Here is a 19,857-nt window from a genome sequence, read left to right as displayed (position 1 = left end):
TGTGTATTATAATAATAGAAATCTAACAAATAATTAATGTCTTCAATAATTATAAAATTAACGACAAATTAATACATTAATTTCCTCCTTAGGCGCAACAAAGAAACATTGATAAAAGATAACAAGCATCATTGATTGTCGCAGCACGGGGCAAAGAAGTAACTGTGGCAACATAATTATTCACGATGTATGACATAGCCGTAGGTCGTATATAACAACATGCAATTACAATACTAGATAGAGACAACATGCACCGCACGAAGCCGCCCTGCCGTCATTACCTTAATTGCACACACGTTCAGTACAATGTGATTACGAGAACCGTTCACCGCACGTGACGTCCACAAATCCGTATAAAACTTTCAATCGAACCATTTTAGAATAGTCCTACACTTCCCAAAACACAACCGAGTACCGAGGCACGAACGTCAATGTAACAAAGATGAACCAGACGCAACTATCGACTCGGTGTTGCCACAACGGTGAACCCGTTTTCTACCGTAGCGCTCGCCGCTACTATTTCAAATACTACAAAAATATTTTTTTAAAGTAGGAAATTTAAAATTCAGCCGTAATTTATTGAACGTTTTTGCAAGTATATTTATTTACTACAATTTTCAAGTAAATCAAATACTCGAGGTACCCAAATTACTTGTATCACTGTCTCACTACCATAGTGATTTATAATACAATGTTGCAGGCAATTGACAAAATGTATTTCGAACTTACGCACTCTACCAATACACTGAATTTAATGCATTTAAAATGTTATGTTTGCAACACTATTGGCATTCAATATTTTCGGCCATTTTTATCGTTTATGACTGCAATCTCGCGAAATTTGCGTGGGAAATCATTAATGGTTAGCTGCTAACTACAGCTGACCAGTGTATCCTCAATGATTCTGAAACGCCATGGTTGCATTGCACTTGTTCTCAAACACTGTACGATCCGAGTGCTCCCGATGGCAGTCAAAAAGAGACTGAATTAATTACGCAGAACCTCGTTTATTTATGCGTTAATCACGTATTAAAGTGACACATTAGATTACAATATTCAGTTTATTAACAGATTTCTTTCTGAATTGTCGCCTTCTTGGGTTGGTTTTCGTGGCGATTTTGGAAAAATACAAAGTATCTAAGAATATAATACTTATTAAAAAAAAACTTTAATGTTTTTTTTTTATGTTATGCCCTTTTCCTGCCGAGTAATTTTGCTGCAAAGGCAGTAATTTAGGTCGGGTCGTCTCAGACAGATGACCTGATTCCTCAACCTAGCACAGGCACTCAGCATTTGCTGGGTGGCCTGAATTAAATTAGTTGTCCAGTAAGTCCACAAACGATGCATCCCACTTTGATGAAAATCTCGTTTGCGCTAGTATAGTCGTACGGAAATTGGAAATTTCCTTGTGTATACCGGAGGTAACAACAGGTTGGACGCAAACTCTAAACACAATTTTCAATACGTACTTCCTCCATTGCCGGGATTTTATATAAGTGATTTCATAGCTTACGCTTCTGTTTTGCATGCTTCATAATATTCATAGTTAAGAACATTTATTTATGAAGATATTGCAAAATGTCATTTATTACAATTGAATGTTGAATACATTCAAAAAATTACTATTTAAAATAAAGGAGGTAATAGGTACTTTAAATTTCCACATCACTACTTAAAACCTGATGGTTAATAAAAGCAAGTCAAGATGAATAGCATTCGAATGAGTATTACAAACTATAATACGACTCTTTTGCCTTCCTCTCAAGGAAAATGTCGAGGTTTTAGTCGCTCTAATTACTATTACACTTGAGCTAAGACGACTGACCTATAACGTGACTTCTTCATTCTAATCACTACATACCTTGGAGTATTTAAAGCTACCGTACTCAGTTGTTGTCAACAAACAGTTCAAACACAAAAATAAACAGGACTATGACATTAATGGTGCATAGTTTACCTAGGTACATTTTGAAGGCAAGAAACGGTCTAACATTTCCACTCGCGCTGCTCACCACTGAATTCATAAACGAGGTCTATCGAAGACGTTCAATAGTAATTGTCACTTGTAAGAAATCAATGTTATCTATCCTTAATTATAATGGTTTCCACAAAATTGACGGTTCTGATAGTGCACAATTAAAATTTTGAGTAATTTTATCTTTCAGTCCGCTTGTTTTATCGCGAACATCTTGCCATTGTGTGCAACGGAAAGGTAACGACTGTGGATTCAACTATTGTATACTTCATACTGGTTAATACGTAACTATTCTTTGTTTTGTGTCCGCGTATCCATGGTATCGGTACGACCGACATAGCAAAAATGAACTTTATGTGGTTCAGCTTAAGTTTATAGATCAATCTACTATTGATAAAAAACAAACAATTTAGTGTGACTAATTTATGCGATTAGCTTCCAGTCCAATCAAGGCAAATCACATCAATGAGCAATGGAAATGTGCAACTGAATGAATGCTTTATTAAATCGTGTTACGGTACACAATAGAATGCAAGTTAAGAATAATGGCCTAGCGGTTTCGTTTAATCGCCAGAAATAGAAGCAAAGCCGTGTATTTCCATGAATTATTGGCTCCTTCGGTCCTCCGTTCGATCGAATTGTCGTTTATAAAATTTATAATACGCGATAATCTGAGTGTGTGCCTGTCTAGGTCAGATGATGAATTAGGTCATAGTATGGGTTATCGATTTGAAGTTAAGCGACTTTTATACGTATTGACCTTAAAACATAGTCCATATAAATATATCCTAAAACAGTGTAAGTCCTGAGTAAATAAATTATGTTCTACAACGTAAATACAGTATCAAAAACACCGTTCTATTAAATGTTGCCAAGACGAGGCAAATCCGCTTCGCACTGTCGGTTACCAGATCTTAGAGAAGAAATATTGTGATGGTAAAATGGTAGTTGACGACTCGTCAAATTCAATACGTTTTTCGAAATATCGATTATTTTCTTTAAATTTTGCATTGATATCGCAACTTATGACGTCATATTTTTGCGTTAAACCGCATACGTTTTTCGTACAAGTTAATATCTAGAAAAAATCTAAAATTAAAGACCTATTATGTATATTATCAAAATGATGAATGATAGTGTGATTATTTTTGATAATCAAATTGTATTGAAAAGTCGACATTATTTATTTTTGACTGAGATAACTACCTAATTCTAGGAAAAAAAGGACAATTCGACTTTCAAAAAATTAATTATCATCAATGAATGGCTTCAAAAAAATTGATTAAAAAATTACAGAGTATTTCAAGAAAGCGTTCCTCTTTGTATCGTACACGAGCACCTTTAGATTTAAGAACAATAACACGAGTATTTAATTTGACTATTTATTGCAAACAAACGCCTAATTTACTTTAGTAACAGCTACAAAAAATTCGATCCATTTTCAGAGCATAAAAATAAAAAGCAAAGTTACATGCCATCATGTGGAAAGCCAGCTCATATTGGGGTAGACTTAAAAAGAAAAAGTATTAGCCGGCACGGCAGTTGTCTACCCGTCAATTTTACCGTACATCACGGATGAATACACGGCAAAAGTGGGTATGAAACAAAGTACCTACATTTAACAAACTAAAAACACGCTTATAGTAATATAAGACCTTTTCATCAGGAGAAATGGACCTAACTAATGAGCCCAAAACTAGAATGTTTACTAGAAGGCACTTGAAGGTTCCATCAGGCACCTTCCGATTTAATCATTAGACCAGCTCGATAGTTCCATAGTATTATATGGTCATCTAATCTACTTAAATATATATTGCGAAGTTTCATGACGATACAACACAAATCTGGGTGAATTTATTGTGTATGTGAAATTCATTACTGTTAACACACGCACGTCACTGGAGAAAATCCTAGTCCGGAGCAACGTTTTTTTTTTTAATAGATGTTTAGAAGTGCGTGTAATTTAAGTGTTATGACATAGTTCGTTACGGGTTGACTAATAAAAGCTAATTAAAAAGCAAGAAGTCTTTGATTTAGGCTTGAATATATGTACATATCTACATGTGTTTGTTACTGTGGATATTTCGGTCAAAATAGCTATGAATGCTTGCCAAAAAATATATTGTACATGTTCATTCTTAGCAAATTGAATACATATTAAAAACGAAGATACTTCAAAGAAGATGTCACGCTAAGATAATACTTTTAGTGTGTATAATTTGCCTATAAACGTGACGAAGATACCCGAATATACGTTCTTAGTGTGTACGTTTGTTTACACCGGTATATTTCCCAAGAAAAGGCGCGTGTAACCTCGACACCCACGGCTGCCACTCTTATTATTAGACCCAAGTAATAGGGTGAGCCAATTGCCACATAAAATACATAAAACAAGAAAGCAATTGCTCTCATTGGAATCGATTACTTGAAGTGTCTGGCGATGGGCGCTATAATTGCCATGATAAGTATTGATTGACAACCACTTTACCCAATATAACAGATCAATAACGTACGACATTCGCTGTAGATACAATTGCAACTTTGAATATGCATACATAGTAGGTACAAATTAAACCCAATTTCCTCCCTCGACAGGGAAGCCAACCAAATACAATTGTCAGGTGGGTTCGTTCCCAGTCATTTTATAATATCCTAGCAGACTACAAAAGGGAACAAATTACACAGGCAGCGAGTGCAGCTTTATTATTATAGTCCTACGTATCAATTGGGTTTGGCAGGTAAAAGCTGGTTTTAGATTATAAAGGGGAATTTTTTCATGACTCAATCGGCATTTGTCTTTTTTACCTTTTTTTTTTGCAATCCATTCCCTTTGTAGTGACTAGTGTAGTGAGCACAGCAAAGTTATTAAAGTTTATTTATCTGTGTTTTCCGTTCTATATTCGTTATCATGCAGTATGATCAATAATACCGCGATTTTTAAAATTTTATAGAAAACTGGTTATTGCAGCCAAAAAGTGAGAAATGAAACACCGACGTGTGTCGTCATTCGATAGCGCAGCATGGCGATAATACAACATGAAAGGCTTCATATTTTGCAAGATATCGCCTTTCAACTTGTTACAATTTCCGATATTGCACGTACATTGTACAAAGAATAACAGAAACTTGTTTGATGGCTATATTTGTTCTTATTTCACAAAGCCAAATCGTGCAATTATAGTACATCACATTAAAAATTGTAAACAGCACAGCATAGAAGAGAATGGACAATTGAAATGCAGGTTTTTCTTTGCTGTAGCAACAGTAAATACATGCAAATCTCGAAGAACGAACAATATCATTGGGCAAATAAACATAACTTCATTAATAGTATAGTAGTAACATGGACAAAAATAAAAGAGTACAACATAGCATAAAATTGACTTCGCGTAGGCAGCTAATACTAAGAAAATAACAAAACATTAAAAGAGTTAGACAGAGGGTTGAAAATACGGGGGTGAGCGTATTGTCGCACACCCCACATAATTCCAGTGCATACTATAGTATGTTCGATGAATTACCAAACATGAAAAACCCAATAGCACTGTTCGATACAAATCGATTTATAAACTTCCTAGGCAGTTCTAGTTGCGACTTGCGGTCATTCGAGCATTGAAGTAGTAATTTAAACCATTTCAGGCATAGACCTTTTGAATCAAATATAGATGAAATTAAAAGGTCAAACTTAAAACTGGACAGAGAATTGAACTTGAATAGTTTAGCAAAATCAATAAAATCGCGAGCGGTAAGCAAAGGCAAGAGATAAAAATTTAAGTATTGCATCATTGAAAAGCGTATATTATAGTTTTGTCTCTGATATTATTATGTTATGAAAAATATCAGACAATAACATAGTATGACATCAGATAACAATGTAAAATCTTTGTAATCTAAGTTAAAATGTTTCCTATCAATTAATGAATTGTATTAATACGAATTTTAAATGATGCAATACTTTTGATGAGTAAGAGAATTAGGTACGATACGAGAACAAATACATGGGTAAAGTAGAAATCAATACGGCACTCGTGTCCATCTACACGGATTTTTTATGTACATGAAGTATTTATGGGTTTTTACTTTTTATGTAATTATTTTAAATCAATTCATAGAGAACATTAAAATATCAACATTGTGTAAATAGATCCAGGGTGTAGATAAGAATACTAAACTTATATAGCATGGACTCGCCGTGACTCGAGCCGTCGTGTGCGGGCTACAGCATTTTAGCTGAGCACTGGACTTTTTGCGCCGTGTTGCTTATTTATTTACTTTTTAAATTATTGTCTTGTTTTGCCTGCAATATTTGATAACGGTGCGAATAAACTGTTATTTTTTTACGTTCTTTCTTTCATGGCATACTGAGCGCCTATTTCACTACCCTCAATATAAGTACCCGATAGCTTATATGACAGATAATTCATAAAAATTATGTTCTCGATTTGGAATCTGGCATAACATAATGACTATGCATACATTGTGATACAGGACCTGAATGTAATGTTAATCCCCAGAGGAAAAGGCAGAGATGCATATGTGCAGTCAAAATAAGAAGTAGAATATAAATCTCACAATACTATGACATATTAACAATATTAGTTGTACTTTTAACCTAATCTATAAGATGAGTCATTGTAGTTTAAGTGGACTTGTGACCATTGACAATGCCAATATACCTAAGTCCCATATTTCAACAGTTATATAGTATTGTAAGTTCCATGTACCTAATAGGACCTTAGCCTGTTGCCATATGGTGCAATTCCAGAATCCATTCTAAATACCGAGACATTATGAAAAACCGATAAGTTAATTAACTTTAGGTAACAAACAGGGAAATTTCGAGAAATGTATTTAAAATTCTGTCAATAGAAAAGTTTTAAAATAGGGATCATTTGTGAGTCTTCTGACCCATTACTTTTGTAATAAAATGGGGTGAGTTAAAAGGTATTGTAGGTGAAACTTTATGGTTTCTGTTTACTCTCGTGAAGGAAAAGGGCAAGTTGTTTTTTCCTCAAATTTTATTATGACGACTGTTCCACTTTAATGTAAACAAATTGTGACATTTAAACTTCTTTAAAAGTTTTATATAATTATTTCACAGCTTTTGTAACTACAAAGCTTTCTCCATTTTAAGGAAAATCAGTCTACTAAATTTCTAACTAAATATTACAAAATACTGGCCAACTTGGAACCCTTCAAAAAAACACTCCTATCAAATCAGGAAGGGTAAACATTCTATATTTAAATATTATCTATCAATATAGATACCTATACGATAATATATAAAGCTGAAGAGTCTGTTTGTTAGAACGCTCTAATCTTAGGAACTATAAGCCTGATTAAAAAAAACTTTTTGTCTTAGATAGTCCATTTATTGAGGAAAGTGTTGTAGGCTATACTTTATTTGAAAATCATGGTTCTATAATGATGAAAAGGTTCTAAAGAGGTATCATGCATATTGCATTCATATCCAGTATGAAATTTCTTTATGAAAAACCTGTCTTGAAATACAACAAAACCTTGACAAACTATATATCTCTTTAAAGTAAAAGTGAATCCCTATCATTCCCTTGGTTTTCACCTCATTTGTTAAGTAACATGTTTAGAATGATTTATTGTATATTGTTATTGCCAGGAAAAGTTCGATTTTCGACAATACATTAACAAACTAAATACAGCAAATAAGCAGTCAGGTATAGTCAGGCAAGGTAACAGTAAAGTGATTTTACATTTGAAAACCATGTTTTTTTTTAAAGAGAAGGTAATTATTTCAGTTATCTCTATAAAAATGAAGTATGATTTAAATTGTAGTATGTTGAGTCTGCATAAGACACAATATGTTTTATATTGTGTTCCAAAAAACAGAAGTTATGGGTATAATCAAAGTAGGTCTTCCATTAAAATGCAGTTATTGCATAAGTGCTAACTGTACTTGACTACAGTCAGCGTCAAGTCGACAACCACATCAAGATTTTCAAATTCAATGTACACTGTATTATACCTAAATCGCACAACATAACAAGCGCTAGAAATGAATGATTATCATAAAAGGGCATAAGTAGGTGACCATTAATTTTCAAACCGTGGTACCTAACAATAGCTAAGTATCTTATCTAGACCAAATTAATGATAATCTAGCAGTATATTAATAGATATTGTCATGTGAATATAATTGTTTTCATTGTTATATTCTTGACTCCATTCCAATTGTGAGTAATAACAGTCTTCCACATTGTCTGATTAAATTTCTGTTGACAGATACTACTACAGATTGTCCTAACTACTCTCGTGCACCAAACACAGAGATTATGGGCTCTTATGGCTGTATGTCTAATGGCCTACAGCCTTCCTCAATAAATGGATACAAATGTAATTATATAAATTGAAACAAGTAGTTCCAAATATTAGTTATTCAAAAGATTAATTTATTGGTATAGATCTTCCTAATAAATAGGAGAGGTCGTGAATTTGTGATTGTCATTAGGGGTCTGATGATAAAGTAGTATGATAACTAAGGGAACTCCTCACTGGTTAACAGTAGCTACCTGGACTTGCATTATTGGTACTGATGTACTTTGCACTTACTTGTGTTATACATAGTATACTGGGTCTATATACTTGGCTTTATATTTAACAAAACGCACTTGAGAAGCCAAAAACTAAAAACAAACAAAAGTTAAAAACTATAAAGCAAAAAATTACTATTATAAGTCATATGTACTGATAGGTTATAAGGTTAACCACACACTGATAGGATACAAAACAGTGCTACAAGCACAAAAAATAATATAACTTAATAGTAACAAAATTTTAAATAGTTTGATTTAAGGTATCTATTAAGGTTTTAACAAATATTATTGTTTAAATCTTGTGGCACCAACTTTTGTTCTATCAGTGGATGGGTAACCATATAACCTATCAGTACATATGACTTACCATATTAATGTTTTTGCATTTTAGTTTTTAACCTTTTTTGCTTTGTTACTCAAACATGTCAAAGTGGCTGAAGGGATTGGTATGAAATTTGGAACAAGGATAAATTATGGTATACTTATAAAATGTGTCAGGAAAGGAAAGGAAAGGAAAAATATGCCTAAGTATTGATATGTGAATCCATGGGACAAGTGAAATTGTTACCTGGTCAGTGTACCAAATGAGATTAATAATTATAATACTGAGAAACTTGTGGGAGATGAGGAAGATAAACAAATAAAATATCTTGACTTGGCTCACAAGGTTGTAGACATGTGAAATTGGCTATCCTTGTATCAATAGCTATTTCAGCCAATGGGCTGATTCTTAAAAGCTTCAACACCTATCTTAGAAGGCTGACATTAGTCAGATGAATCAAGGGTCTGATACAGAAGGCAGTGCTCCTTGAAACAGCACATATTGTGAGAAGGTTTCTGTCTCTGAAGCCCTAAGCACCAGTAGCTTGGACCATGCTCCTATTTCCATTGGCTCCTATTTTTATATTTTTTAATTATTTTGATGATTTTAAATGGTATAATTTGGTTAATACTAACAGACTCACAACTTATTTCTTTGAGCACAAGTGTTGTACAGCTGATCTTTTTTTTACATGTGATGGGCCAATGTTTGTCCACTATCTTGATAACTTATCTTCTGTGAATTCAGCTACTAGAAATCGAATTTTGATACATTTTATTCAATTTATTTCAATATGGAATTGTGTCAAAATTCTTCGTTTAGAAAGTACTAATAAATATGTAATAGAGATCCTATATTCAGATGACAAGCATTAAGCGCACATTTTTACAGCAACATATATTTTACTACACATGTGACCTAAATAAAATATATGTAAAATGCATGTAGTCCTAAACGCGCGTCATCAATACGCGCGCTTAACACTTGCCATGTGAACTAAGGCTAATAGATCTTGATAGATTGGCTGGGACCAAACAATCTTATTGGTCAAATCTAATCAGATTCTTACTGTATTCAGTTAGAAGGTGATAGCAACGGAAAATGAGCTGTTTTGATCTGATTCATATTTTATAAAGAAAAAACACAATAGTTAACTGTGATGATTCACAGCAGTTCTTAAAAATCTTTCAATCATTGTGCTCTATATTTAGTTTATTCTAGTAGAAACTGAAACATGATCATTTACATGAATCAGTTTGTAGACCTTTTTTTATTTGGGAAAATCATCCAATTACTTTTCCCATCTCTTACTGACTAAACATCACCCCATTCCTACACCTGCTCTTTGATCCAGAGCCCAGACAATCCATCAGACTTTCTACAGCTCCATATCATACCATCAGCCCCACTGCACCAGTTTGAAGGCCTAATTTACATTCACAATAAGTTTGCATATACCTTTGCCTAATAACTGGATTTGGAACTATGATTTTCTATACATAACCTCAAACCCCAAACCTGCTTTCACAGGAAAATCAATAACATCAAACATGTTGAAACTTGTAGGTTGTTTCTAGCAATAATCGACACTGCTTTGAATGATTTTACAATTATTGTGACAATACTGAAGTATAAACCAAGACAGCAAAGCCCTTGTTTACCAACAATAGTAAAATAAAGAGTATTTATAGCTTAGAAAACAATTTGCACTGTTTACATTGTACAATTAGCATTTACAATAAGTCCAATTGGATAAACACTATCCGTTCAAATATTTCGAGCCTGTATCATCAGGGCATACGCAAAACTAAAGTAAAACTAGTCTTCGAAAATAAAGATACCTACCTATTGATAGTGCAGTCACAGTCACGGCTGATACACCTATAATGACAATAATCAAGTCACTTGGAATTGTAAAGGTCCATTTTGCGAACGTCACGACCGACGGCCAAATAAAAAATAAAAAACTAAGAGACTAGCAAGTGCTGGTGCTGGTTGCACCTTAGCGCGCAGTCAACCACATCCGTAGCGTATCGTATGGCGTACACGAGAATCACGTAATAGACGATTTGGCAACCAATATCGTGAATCGGCATCGCAACATAATACACGAATAATTATAGTGAACCTATGACAATTATAACCAGTCAATGCTAAATAAACTACAAAATGATCATGACTTTCCGTATGCACAATATGGCGACAACTGAAAACAAAGAATAGCTGTAAAGTGGCAATATCTCACCTGAGTCAACTCTTGATTCGTCTGCTTGAAGTTCTTCTTACTTAAATTTATAACGAGATAATTGATTTGCGACAAGCTAAACGTTAAAGGGTCCAGGTTCATAGTTCCATTAAAGCAAAAACGAAAGCTTCAAACACGTTTGAAGCTTTCTCGATTTTCGACGGATTACTACGGTAAACTTGTGTTCTTTAACAGTTTGTTTGCGAAATAACAATAAGCCTAAGCCCAACATCACCAATTTTATTATTCACTTCGTTAACATAATTTTAGCACCCTACACTGCAATTTCTAACTTGAAAAATCAGCAAACGATGACGAAGGCACTCGCTCGCTCGCTCCATGCTCGCTCACAATCTTCGCGACGGACAAGCACAAGTCGAAATCAGCTCATAATTTTGTAATACCAACATAATAAGTACGAATAATGTTGCTAACTTTTTTTACAACATTAAGATCTCACGCCGATAAAGTAATATTTTTAAGATAATTGATATATTTATCGAATCAGTAAACTTGGCCAATATTTTTAAAGTAAAAATTTTACCAAAATCCCACTCAGATTTTCAAATAATAAAATTCTCATTTATGTTTTCTAGCAACACTGACAATTGATATGAGTTTGAAGATGGGTAATGAGCTGATAGGTAGAACGTTACAATACACTTGACTTTTTTCTATAATATTTTTTAATCCAATATTTTTGTACCTAAGACCAAGACCAAGACTAGCAAAGACAAATATTATAATTTGATGATCTTAAAAAAGTTCATTAATACTTATTTGCTAGGTTTCTAACTGCAACCTCATGCTCGAGGAACGAACGCTTTAACCTCTGGGCACCGTGTTTGGTGCAATAGGGTGGAATAGTATTAAATATAACAAAAAATATCACATAATTACTCGGAGTGGTGATATTAGTGGTGCACTATTGTACACATGTGAGCTAAATCTTCGTTGGTAATAACCAATCCACATTTTTATTAAGCTCGAGGGTTTGCTAAGCATAGCAATGTTACAAGTACATAAGAACCAAGCGAGATAATAGCCAAATTCGCGAAGAAATGAAGATTTAAAATAACCGGTTCAATCTATTATCATCATCTCAGCTACACAAGTCGTCTGCTGCTAAACATAGGCCTCCCACAATAATCGGTCAGATGTTGTGCCTAAAAGCCGAGGTTCCAAGCAAGACAATTTCAATCCCAACGTCAAATGGAATGTCAGTGAAGTTGAAAATTGATTCCAGAATCATCATTGGGAATTAGGTTAGTTTTATTATTTTTAAGCATAAAATAATTTAGAAATAACCAATAAACTCTAAGATTCGATTCCTGATTACACATACAGTTAATCAGTGCTAGAACTTATTTCTATTATTGGTTCACGGTACCTATTTTGCACAGTGTTGTTATGTGTAGGATGGTTACATTTACGCAGTTTTCTTTAGTATTCCTCACTACATCCACTAATGCTGTGTACAATATTGGTTTCTAGATCATGCGACTGATTTGTGTACCAGATAACATTGTAATAGTATTTTTCTATTCGTTATGTAACCTATGTTGTTCAGTTATGATGGGTTTTACAGGAAACCTTATATTTAGTCTGTGGCAGTGTAAGAATTTTATATCAAAACTTATAATATCCAGTGTCTAAGTTAATAAAAACCACAGACATTTTAAATAAAGTTTTTGCAAATATTCTTATTCCAACGACCTTCCAATTGCAATTAAATTATGCATATACAATACATTCTTATTCATTCATAATATAATAATCCATGAAATTTAACTTTTATGTATATTGTGAACTAAACTATTGCATGTCTAATAAGTTCAGGTGACAGTATGAATCAACTAGAAGTGTGGGTACTTTCTATTTATTTGTCAATACATTGATTAGCATCTTTCAGAAAAATAAAACATAGTTTGTCATAACATCTGATAGCTTCAGCTTGTTCTTGGCCACTGGGCTTAAGAGTGGTCCAGTGTCAAGTCCAGTTCATTTGTGTGTAGATTCATTGACCTAAGTGGCTTGAGATATAAAGATTTGCTAAGTTTGTATCCTAGTGATAGTGTATGTTTTAGCCACTGTTTTTATCTATAAAAAGCCAATCAATTCTCAGCAAATTAAAGAACTGTATGAAACATAAAGATAACTATCATTCTAATCATAATGAAATGTTCTATTCCACAGGTATATGGCGCTGGCAAAGTTCCTGCGCCGTAACCTGGTCAGCATAAGTTTCCCGGTTCTGACTGCTACATTAATTTACCTTGACTGGAGTCACACTAAGAATTGGAAATTGCAACAACAGAAAGCCCAAAACTAAGATGGCTATCTTCGGCATCACTGTACGCTATGTATGGTTTGCTGTACCCATCGGAGGTTTTCTCCTTGGCAAGTACTTGGATGACCAAGAAACGCTAAGGATGACTAACTTCAGAGATAAATCTATGCTGTATGGCGGCAATGTCCAGCCTGGAGAAGCCCCATCTTGGCCTTGAAATATTTTAAGTGTAGTGATTGTCAAAGGAATTATGTAATGTCAGAATAAAATAGTTGTATTGATATTTGTATTTACTTATTTGCACAGAAACATACAGACGAGTTAAACAACCAAATAAATATGTCATTGGTAAGACAACCTTTGTCACTGGATCTATTGAATTAATTCTGCCTAAGCCTAAGCCTAAGAGTTAAATAAATATAATGTAGAACATTATATTTATTTAAAGAGATAGTGAACCGCTTAAGCGAATGTATAATGTTATGTTCTTTGGTGCTCACTAGAAGTTTGGTGGGATAACTGGCTTGAATTGTATAACTCACATAATCGTAAACTAAAAATTAGCTTTTCTGTTACACTGGTTATACTGCGTGGTTATACTACTGACTTTAGCATTTTCGCTATTTAGCTTGTCGGTATATGAGACTTCCCCTATACTTATTATACTCATTGTATGGGACACAATAGAAAACACATTGTGTCTCACGTAGATCTGCATTCTGACAAACAACAGGTTAATTATGTGCATAGAATATTCATATCATAGCATCTAACCAGTTTTATTTAGTCTAAAAAGTACAACCACATTACAAACATGTAACATTTAAATACATAAATATTAACAAAATAACGGCCTAATGCATGTGACAATAAAGACTTACAGTTAATCTGAAAAGGGTTCATGATCATAAAAATATCATTCATGAATCACAAAACAATTAACATCCGTTTGTAAAATGGCAAAGCGCCACCGATATCAAGACGTGAAGACTCCTAATAGAGAACCAAACAGGTTCGCTTTCTCCGCTGCGGTGTGAGCCAGCGTCCCGTCCGACCTCAGGAGAGTTGGAAGTGAGGGGCGGCAGAAGTTCGATTCAACTGCCTTGGCCTGAAACAAAACGCTTTACTACCCGCTGGGTAAGAAGTCAGTTTGTTCCCTATTCGGCCAATGTGGTTGAACCGAGCCATCCGTAATGCCTTTTTGCATAATTTAGCAGCCCGGTTAAAGGCTCTTTTCCTCTGAAGAGTGTTGCCATCCTAACGGCGCCTGGAATCCGTCCATGCCAAGTATGCCGCATGCTTTTGCGTCTCCATAAGTTGGCAGTGGGCATCGAACCATAGATGAGTCCCACCTAAAGATGCTGCGTCCGTGAATTGAATGTAGTATTCCATGCCCTGACGCAACACCCCTTACAGCATCCGCACAAACTGACGGGTTAAAAAGAGAAGCAAACAGGCCATCAAGGATAGGATGAAAAAAGATCTCATTCCATCACAATTTGCTGACATGTATCAGCAAATTGTGTAGGCAGTACGTGTCTGCGCACGGCCCCCTAAAATCTAGCAACCTCCTAAACTATGGGCTAATACGCCCGGCCCTGTGAGATCACGGGATATGATCGCATGTGGCTACGATGATCGAGCACAATGAGTTTTTTCCCTGCTATGTTTGAAAATAGTCAAATAAACAGAGAGCTGCAGTATTTCTTACGACCACTCCTTAACCGTTACCGTGACCCCGGTCACACGAGACAGTACTTTACATAGGACCTAGATAACCTACACCACCTACACATTAAGTATCAGCTATACCAGGCAACTGTATGCCTATGAGTAGTCGTTGGGGTATTGTCATCTGTAACCTTGTTTTTGTACTTGGATTCGTTAGTGCACTATGATTACCCGATGGTGCTGTGCTCCTTTAAAGCGTGGGAATTATGATTACAGCTTTATAACAATACCGAAGTGCTCGTACACGCTAACTCGTGGGTGCGGTCACGAAATATCAAACATGACACGATATGGAAGTGTTCACGAACAACACGCGGGTGTGGAGTCCGTATAACGTTTAAGCTAGCGAAGGCTCGCGCGCCGTGATGTCGAGCGCATGAAGACGGGTGTGTTCACGTCAAACTGGCTAGGTAGAGCGCGCGCGGTTCACTCACGCCGCCGTAGATTCAAACGGTTCATCGTGAACACAAACTTGCGAAGTTTACAGCGCTCGCACCGGCGCCCGCGTCCTTACGATCAATGTGCACAAGCACAAAGAGTGAAATATATGTAGGTAGGGGTAGTTATCGGTGCGGTACTGTGGTATAATGGGGAAGGACGTGCTCCATCGTAGGCCGCATCATCACTTATTATCAGGCGAGATAACGGCCAAACGTCGACCCATTAAATTAAATATATACAAATTATACATATATAAAGGAGACGAGCTAGTCTTCATAAAAGATTATGACTTATGAATACCTTTTTTTGAGGGGGATAAATCATCCAATGACTTCTTCCGCCTGAAGTAAAACGAGAAGCAGTCTCAGACTCTTACTGACTATAAACCACCCTGTTCCTACTCTTCGATCCGGAGCTCCGGAAACCCGTTAAGTCCTCTGCAGCTCCGTATCGGACATCAGCTCTACTGACCGCCACCTGTGGCGGCTGCATGGCTCTTTGAGGCGCACGCGCGGAACGCGACATGCCGTACGCACGGGTCTGGTTCTTGCCGTCGGCAAACCCGTGGCCGGAAATCGTCGCGCGATCTTCGATGACGACGAAGCTACGACAACTGGGGCGTGACGAGATTCTTTCCCTCACGCGGTCTGCCACTTAATTAACCAGCATGACTGCTTCGCAGAATGAGGAGACGGCGTTCCAGTCCCCTGGCTCCGCACCATGGCCTGAACCATAGCCAGACGCGATAGGTCGCCGTCGCCGACCAATAAATTGGTACCTAAGTTCTAGGCACTTGTTTGCGACGTCCACCCTGGAGACCCTGCCCAACTCTTAGCCGCTTCCAGCGCGTTAGTATGATGAGGCTCTAATTCTGGGAATAGGATTTATTTTAATGAAAAGTTTATTAAAGAACTGCTTACCTCATTGTTAGACTAGCACTTGACCTGCTAACCGCGTTGCATACTGGTAATAGTGGTGACCGACGCGACAAATATCGAATACTTTAATTGTTATGGCTAAAGAACCCTAGACTCAACCCAGGAGGGAGTCAGTAGGACAATGTTCAAGTCCAACGTACCTACCTACCCACATTATTTGTACGTAGGGCGGACGAGCACGAGCGCGAGTGACATGTTGCTCCCGACACGCGTTACTTATTCATGTAGTATCTATCATGATATTTATCATGTGTTGTGCATTACCACCCCGCCGCCCCTTGATAACATCTATAAAGATTTATATTATTGTACCTTGAAACGCGCAGGTCATAAAATATCGATTGCAAGGACGCGATGCACAATTTTAATCATGTTTCAAATCGTCCCTTCGACAAGCCAAGATGCATATATCTACCTTTATGCCGTAGTTGGGTCCATGATAGTTATACCTATGTATGTACGTATGTAGGTGTGGGTTTGGGTTTTCAATCAATGTGAGCAATTTAGGGGCCGAGGTATGTCTTAATAAATGAAGGGATTATTTATTTAAATGATTAGGTATCCAAATAATATCGATTATGTCTTAAAAAAATATTGCAATGTGGAAAAGTAATATCGGGTTGACGTCTTTGAGGTATGGAGATATTTCTTTCCAACAGCCACGCATACCGCATACCTTATGCACATGTTCAACAACTGATAAGTAGTTGCGGTCCTAGGTTCGATTCTAGGAAAATATTATTTTTTAAATCGATCTTTAACTACAATATTTATTACATACGTCAATTTATTTCTACCAGGTGGGCTTCTTTATCACCACCAGCACAAAAAGTAAAAGGTGATTGGGCAATGTACAGTCAGCACAGCACAGCTATTTACCTACTAGGTGAGAAAATAAAGACTTACTTGAGGTGACTTAGTTGAGGTCTCTCAACTAAGTCACTCTAGCTATTATTATACAAAATTATATACACATATTTTAACCAAGCCACATCCTCTGTAACCATCGGTCGATTTAACTCATGTTTAACTAATCAATGGTTCCTATCTTTGTACTGAATCTGATCTTTATTTTCTTACCTACTTACTAAAAGCAAATAAATATTAAATTAAATGTGAGTGACGAGCAGTGTAGGTGGATACACTCACCTAGCTCCTAGTCATGAAGCAAAGCTGCTCTCGTTCTTCGGTTTCTTCTACATAATGTCCTTTCTTCGCCAGTCCGTAGATGCTAGACCGAACACAGACAGATACGACGCGATGTTACAAACTAATAGCTGGTGCCTTGTTAGCGCGCTCCATGTTAGTGGGTCAGCTTTTAGGTCAGCGTATGGCGGTAATCGATGACGTGGCGACGACCACCTATACCACCTATATAAAAGCAACCTATTCACTTGGGACTTGAAGAAGATGTTATGCCTGTGTTATGCCTTCTGTAAACACAGCCGCTGTCACATCGAGACGCGTCGCGATGAGATTCGTAAGTGAAGAGCGGGGAACCCGCGGATTGTCCGATTGTAGGTACCTACTGCTGGTACTGCATCGCGCGAACACCGCTCACCCCCGCTGCTAATAATAGCTTTATAGATTTGTTAGCATTCTCTGCACCGTGCACGCCTTTTATCCTCGGAGGGGTAGGCAGAGGTGCACATTACGGCACGTAATGCCGCTATAAACGTTACCCACTTTTCACCATTTGTGTAATGCCCGGTTTACATTATTCCAGTCCAGCGATTCAGTCCAGTACTGGATTGCTTACTGGACTGGATCTGTTACGTCTACATTATTCCAGTTATTTAGAAGCCGCCACTACAGTGACAATGATTTCAAGAAGAGATCAGTTTCGAAAATGTTTTAAACGTGGTCAATTACTCTTGCTACAAGAAGTTATTAATGAGGTTGATAAGGAACTAAAAAAAAAGGAACGGATTTGGGTGAGAAATTGGATCAGCGAAAACGATCAAAAAGGAGGGTCAGTAATGCTTTTGCAACAACTGAAGGTAGAAGATCCCAATGAATATAGACTGGCACTGAGAATGACAGCAGAAAACTTTGAAGAACTGTTATCATTAGTTTCTATTAATATCCAGCGTAAGAATACGTTGTTCAGAGATGCTATACCCGCAAAAATAAAATTAGAAGTCACTCCTTCTTTTTTAACTACTGGAGATAGTTACAGAAGCCTCAGTCGTATGTTTCGATTGTCAAAACTTCTGATAACTTCTTCACCATTGTTAAATCCTTTTTCTTCGCAAAAAAAGTCCGCAAAAACAACCAACACGTGTGTACTTCGTCAGCACTGGAATGGCACTGGATTGGCCGTCTACATTATACCAGTTGCACTGGATTGATCGCACTGGACCGAAAAGTAGACCGCGAATCCAGTTACTGGACTGGAATGCTTACTGGATTCAGTTCATTCCAGTGCCGGTTTACATTTTTCCAGTAAGCAATCCAGTACTGGACTGGATCGCTGGACTGGAATAATGTAAACCGGGCATAAAGTGCTACGTAATAGGGGGTGAACCGAAAACAGCCCAGTAATACGCCGACTCGGGAATCGAACCCGAGACCCCTTGAGTCGCACTTGCGACTACTCGACCAGGGAGGCAGTCTACGAGGTAGTCTTAGCATACCATCAATATAATAAACAAATAAATACTTGAAAACTTGAAACTATGTGAATTATTCTATTGTATAGTGTAGTGTAAAAATAAGTAAATAAACACACTTTTATATTATATATTTAGGTTTATTTTATATTTATTATTAGGTACTATAAATTATATTACTTTAAGCACCAAATAGGTATTACAAACACTTTTTCGCCATTGCATACCAAATTATGATGAAGGGGGCCCATAACCCAATACCATAGACGAACGCGAAGAATACAGTCGCTACATACCTGAAAAAGCGAAAATATAAATAATGGGTACCTGTCCCATTCCTTTGTGCTGTGGAAGGCATACAGTATGTGGTAAATATTCGAATTATATCACCACTCTTACACTTTCTATACTTATTATACTCTTTGCACTTCCCCCAGCTATCATACTGAGACGACTAAGGTTCAACACTTTGAAGAAACTGGCCAGCAGAGCTTTTTGAAAAAAAAAAAAAATAGCATTTTCGCTGGCTGCAGAGGTTACCGCAAACCGTCTTATGAAACAAAGCTTTAAAAAAATTTTTTCCCAAGATATGGTTCACAAAGGGCTCACCGATTTATAACTGAAAATGGTAAATTATCAAATGGCTGAGGTGGTCCTTCCACGTGCGTTCTATGCTTTGGAATAGGTATGTGCTGTAATTTTTTAAACAACCCCTTTGAACGAGTGGCAGATGA

At 36.4% G+C, this 19,857-nt stretch overlaps 1 protein-coding gene and 1 long non-coding RNA gene across 8 annotated transcripts in view; one reads left to right on the top strand and one right to left on the bottom strand.

Moving 5' to 3' along the window:
- LOC118264049 (CCR4-NOT transcription complex subunit 1) overlaps positions 1-11,490 on the bottom strand; it is a 28,788-nt gene extending 17,298 nt beyond the window's left edge. For all 4 annotated transcript variants that reach the window (XM_035576388.2, XM_035576403.2, XM_035576395.2 and 1 more), the window contains exon 1: positions 11,112-11,490. In XM_035576388.2, the coding sequence (XP_035432281.1) occupies positions 11,112-11,213 (102 nt within the window). In that variant the 5' untranslated portion in view covers positions 11,214-11,490. The remainder of the gene's footprint in view (positions 1-11,111) is intronic.
- A 127-nt stretch (positions 11,491-11,617) lies between these two features.
- On the top strand, positions 11,618-13,682 carry LOC118264076 (uncharacterized). Of its 4 annotated transcripts, none has more exons than XR_004782647.2 (2): positions 11,618-12,376; positions 13,308-13,682. It is a non-coding gene; the product is annotated as an uncharacterized LOC118264076 (long non-coding RNA). The 4 variants fall into 4 exon arrangements; XR_007707117.1 differs by lacking the exon at positions 11,618-12,376 and adding an exon at positions 12,504-12,638; XR_007707116.1 differs by lacking the exon at positions 11,618-12,376 and adding an exon at positions 12,504-12,726.
- Positions 13,683-19,857: the final 6,175 nt, after the last annotated feature.

Source organism: Spodoptera frugiperda, chromosome 25 (genome assembly GCF_023101765.2).
Source record: "Spodoptera frugiperda isolate SF20-4 chromosome 25, AGI-APGP_CSIRO_Sfru_2.0, whole genome shotgun sequence".
Classification (NCBI taxonomy): domain Eukaryota; kingdom Metazoa; phylum Arthropoda; class Insecta; order Lepidoptera; family Noctuidae; genus Spodoptera; species Spodoptera frugiperda.
Note: the sequence above shows the minus strand (reverse complement) of the source record. Positions and strands in the feature narration are given on the sequence as shown.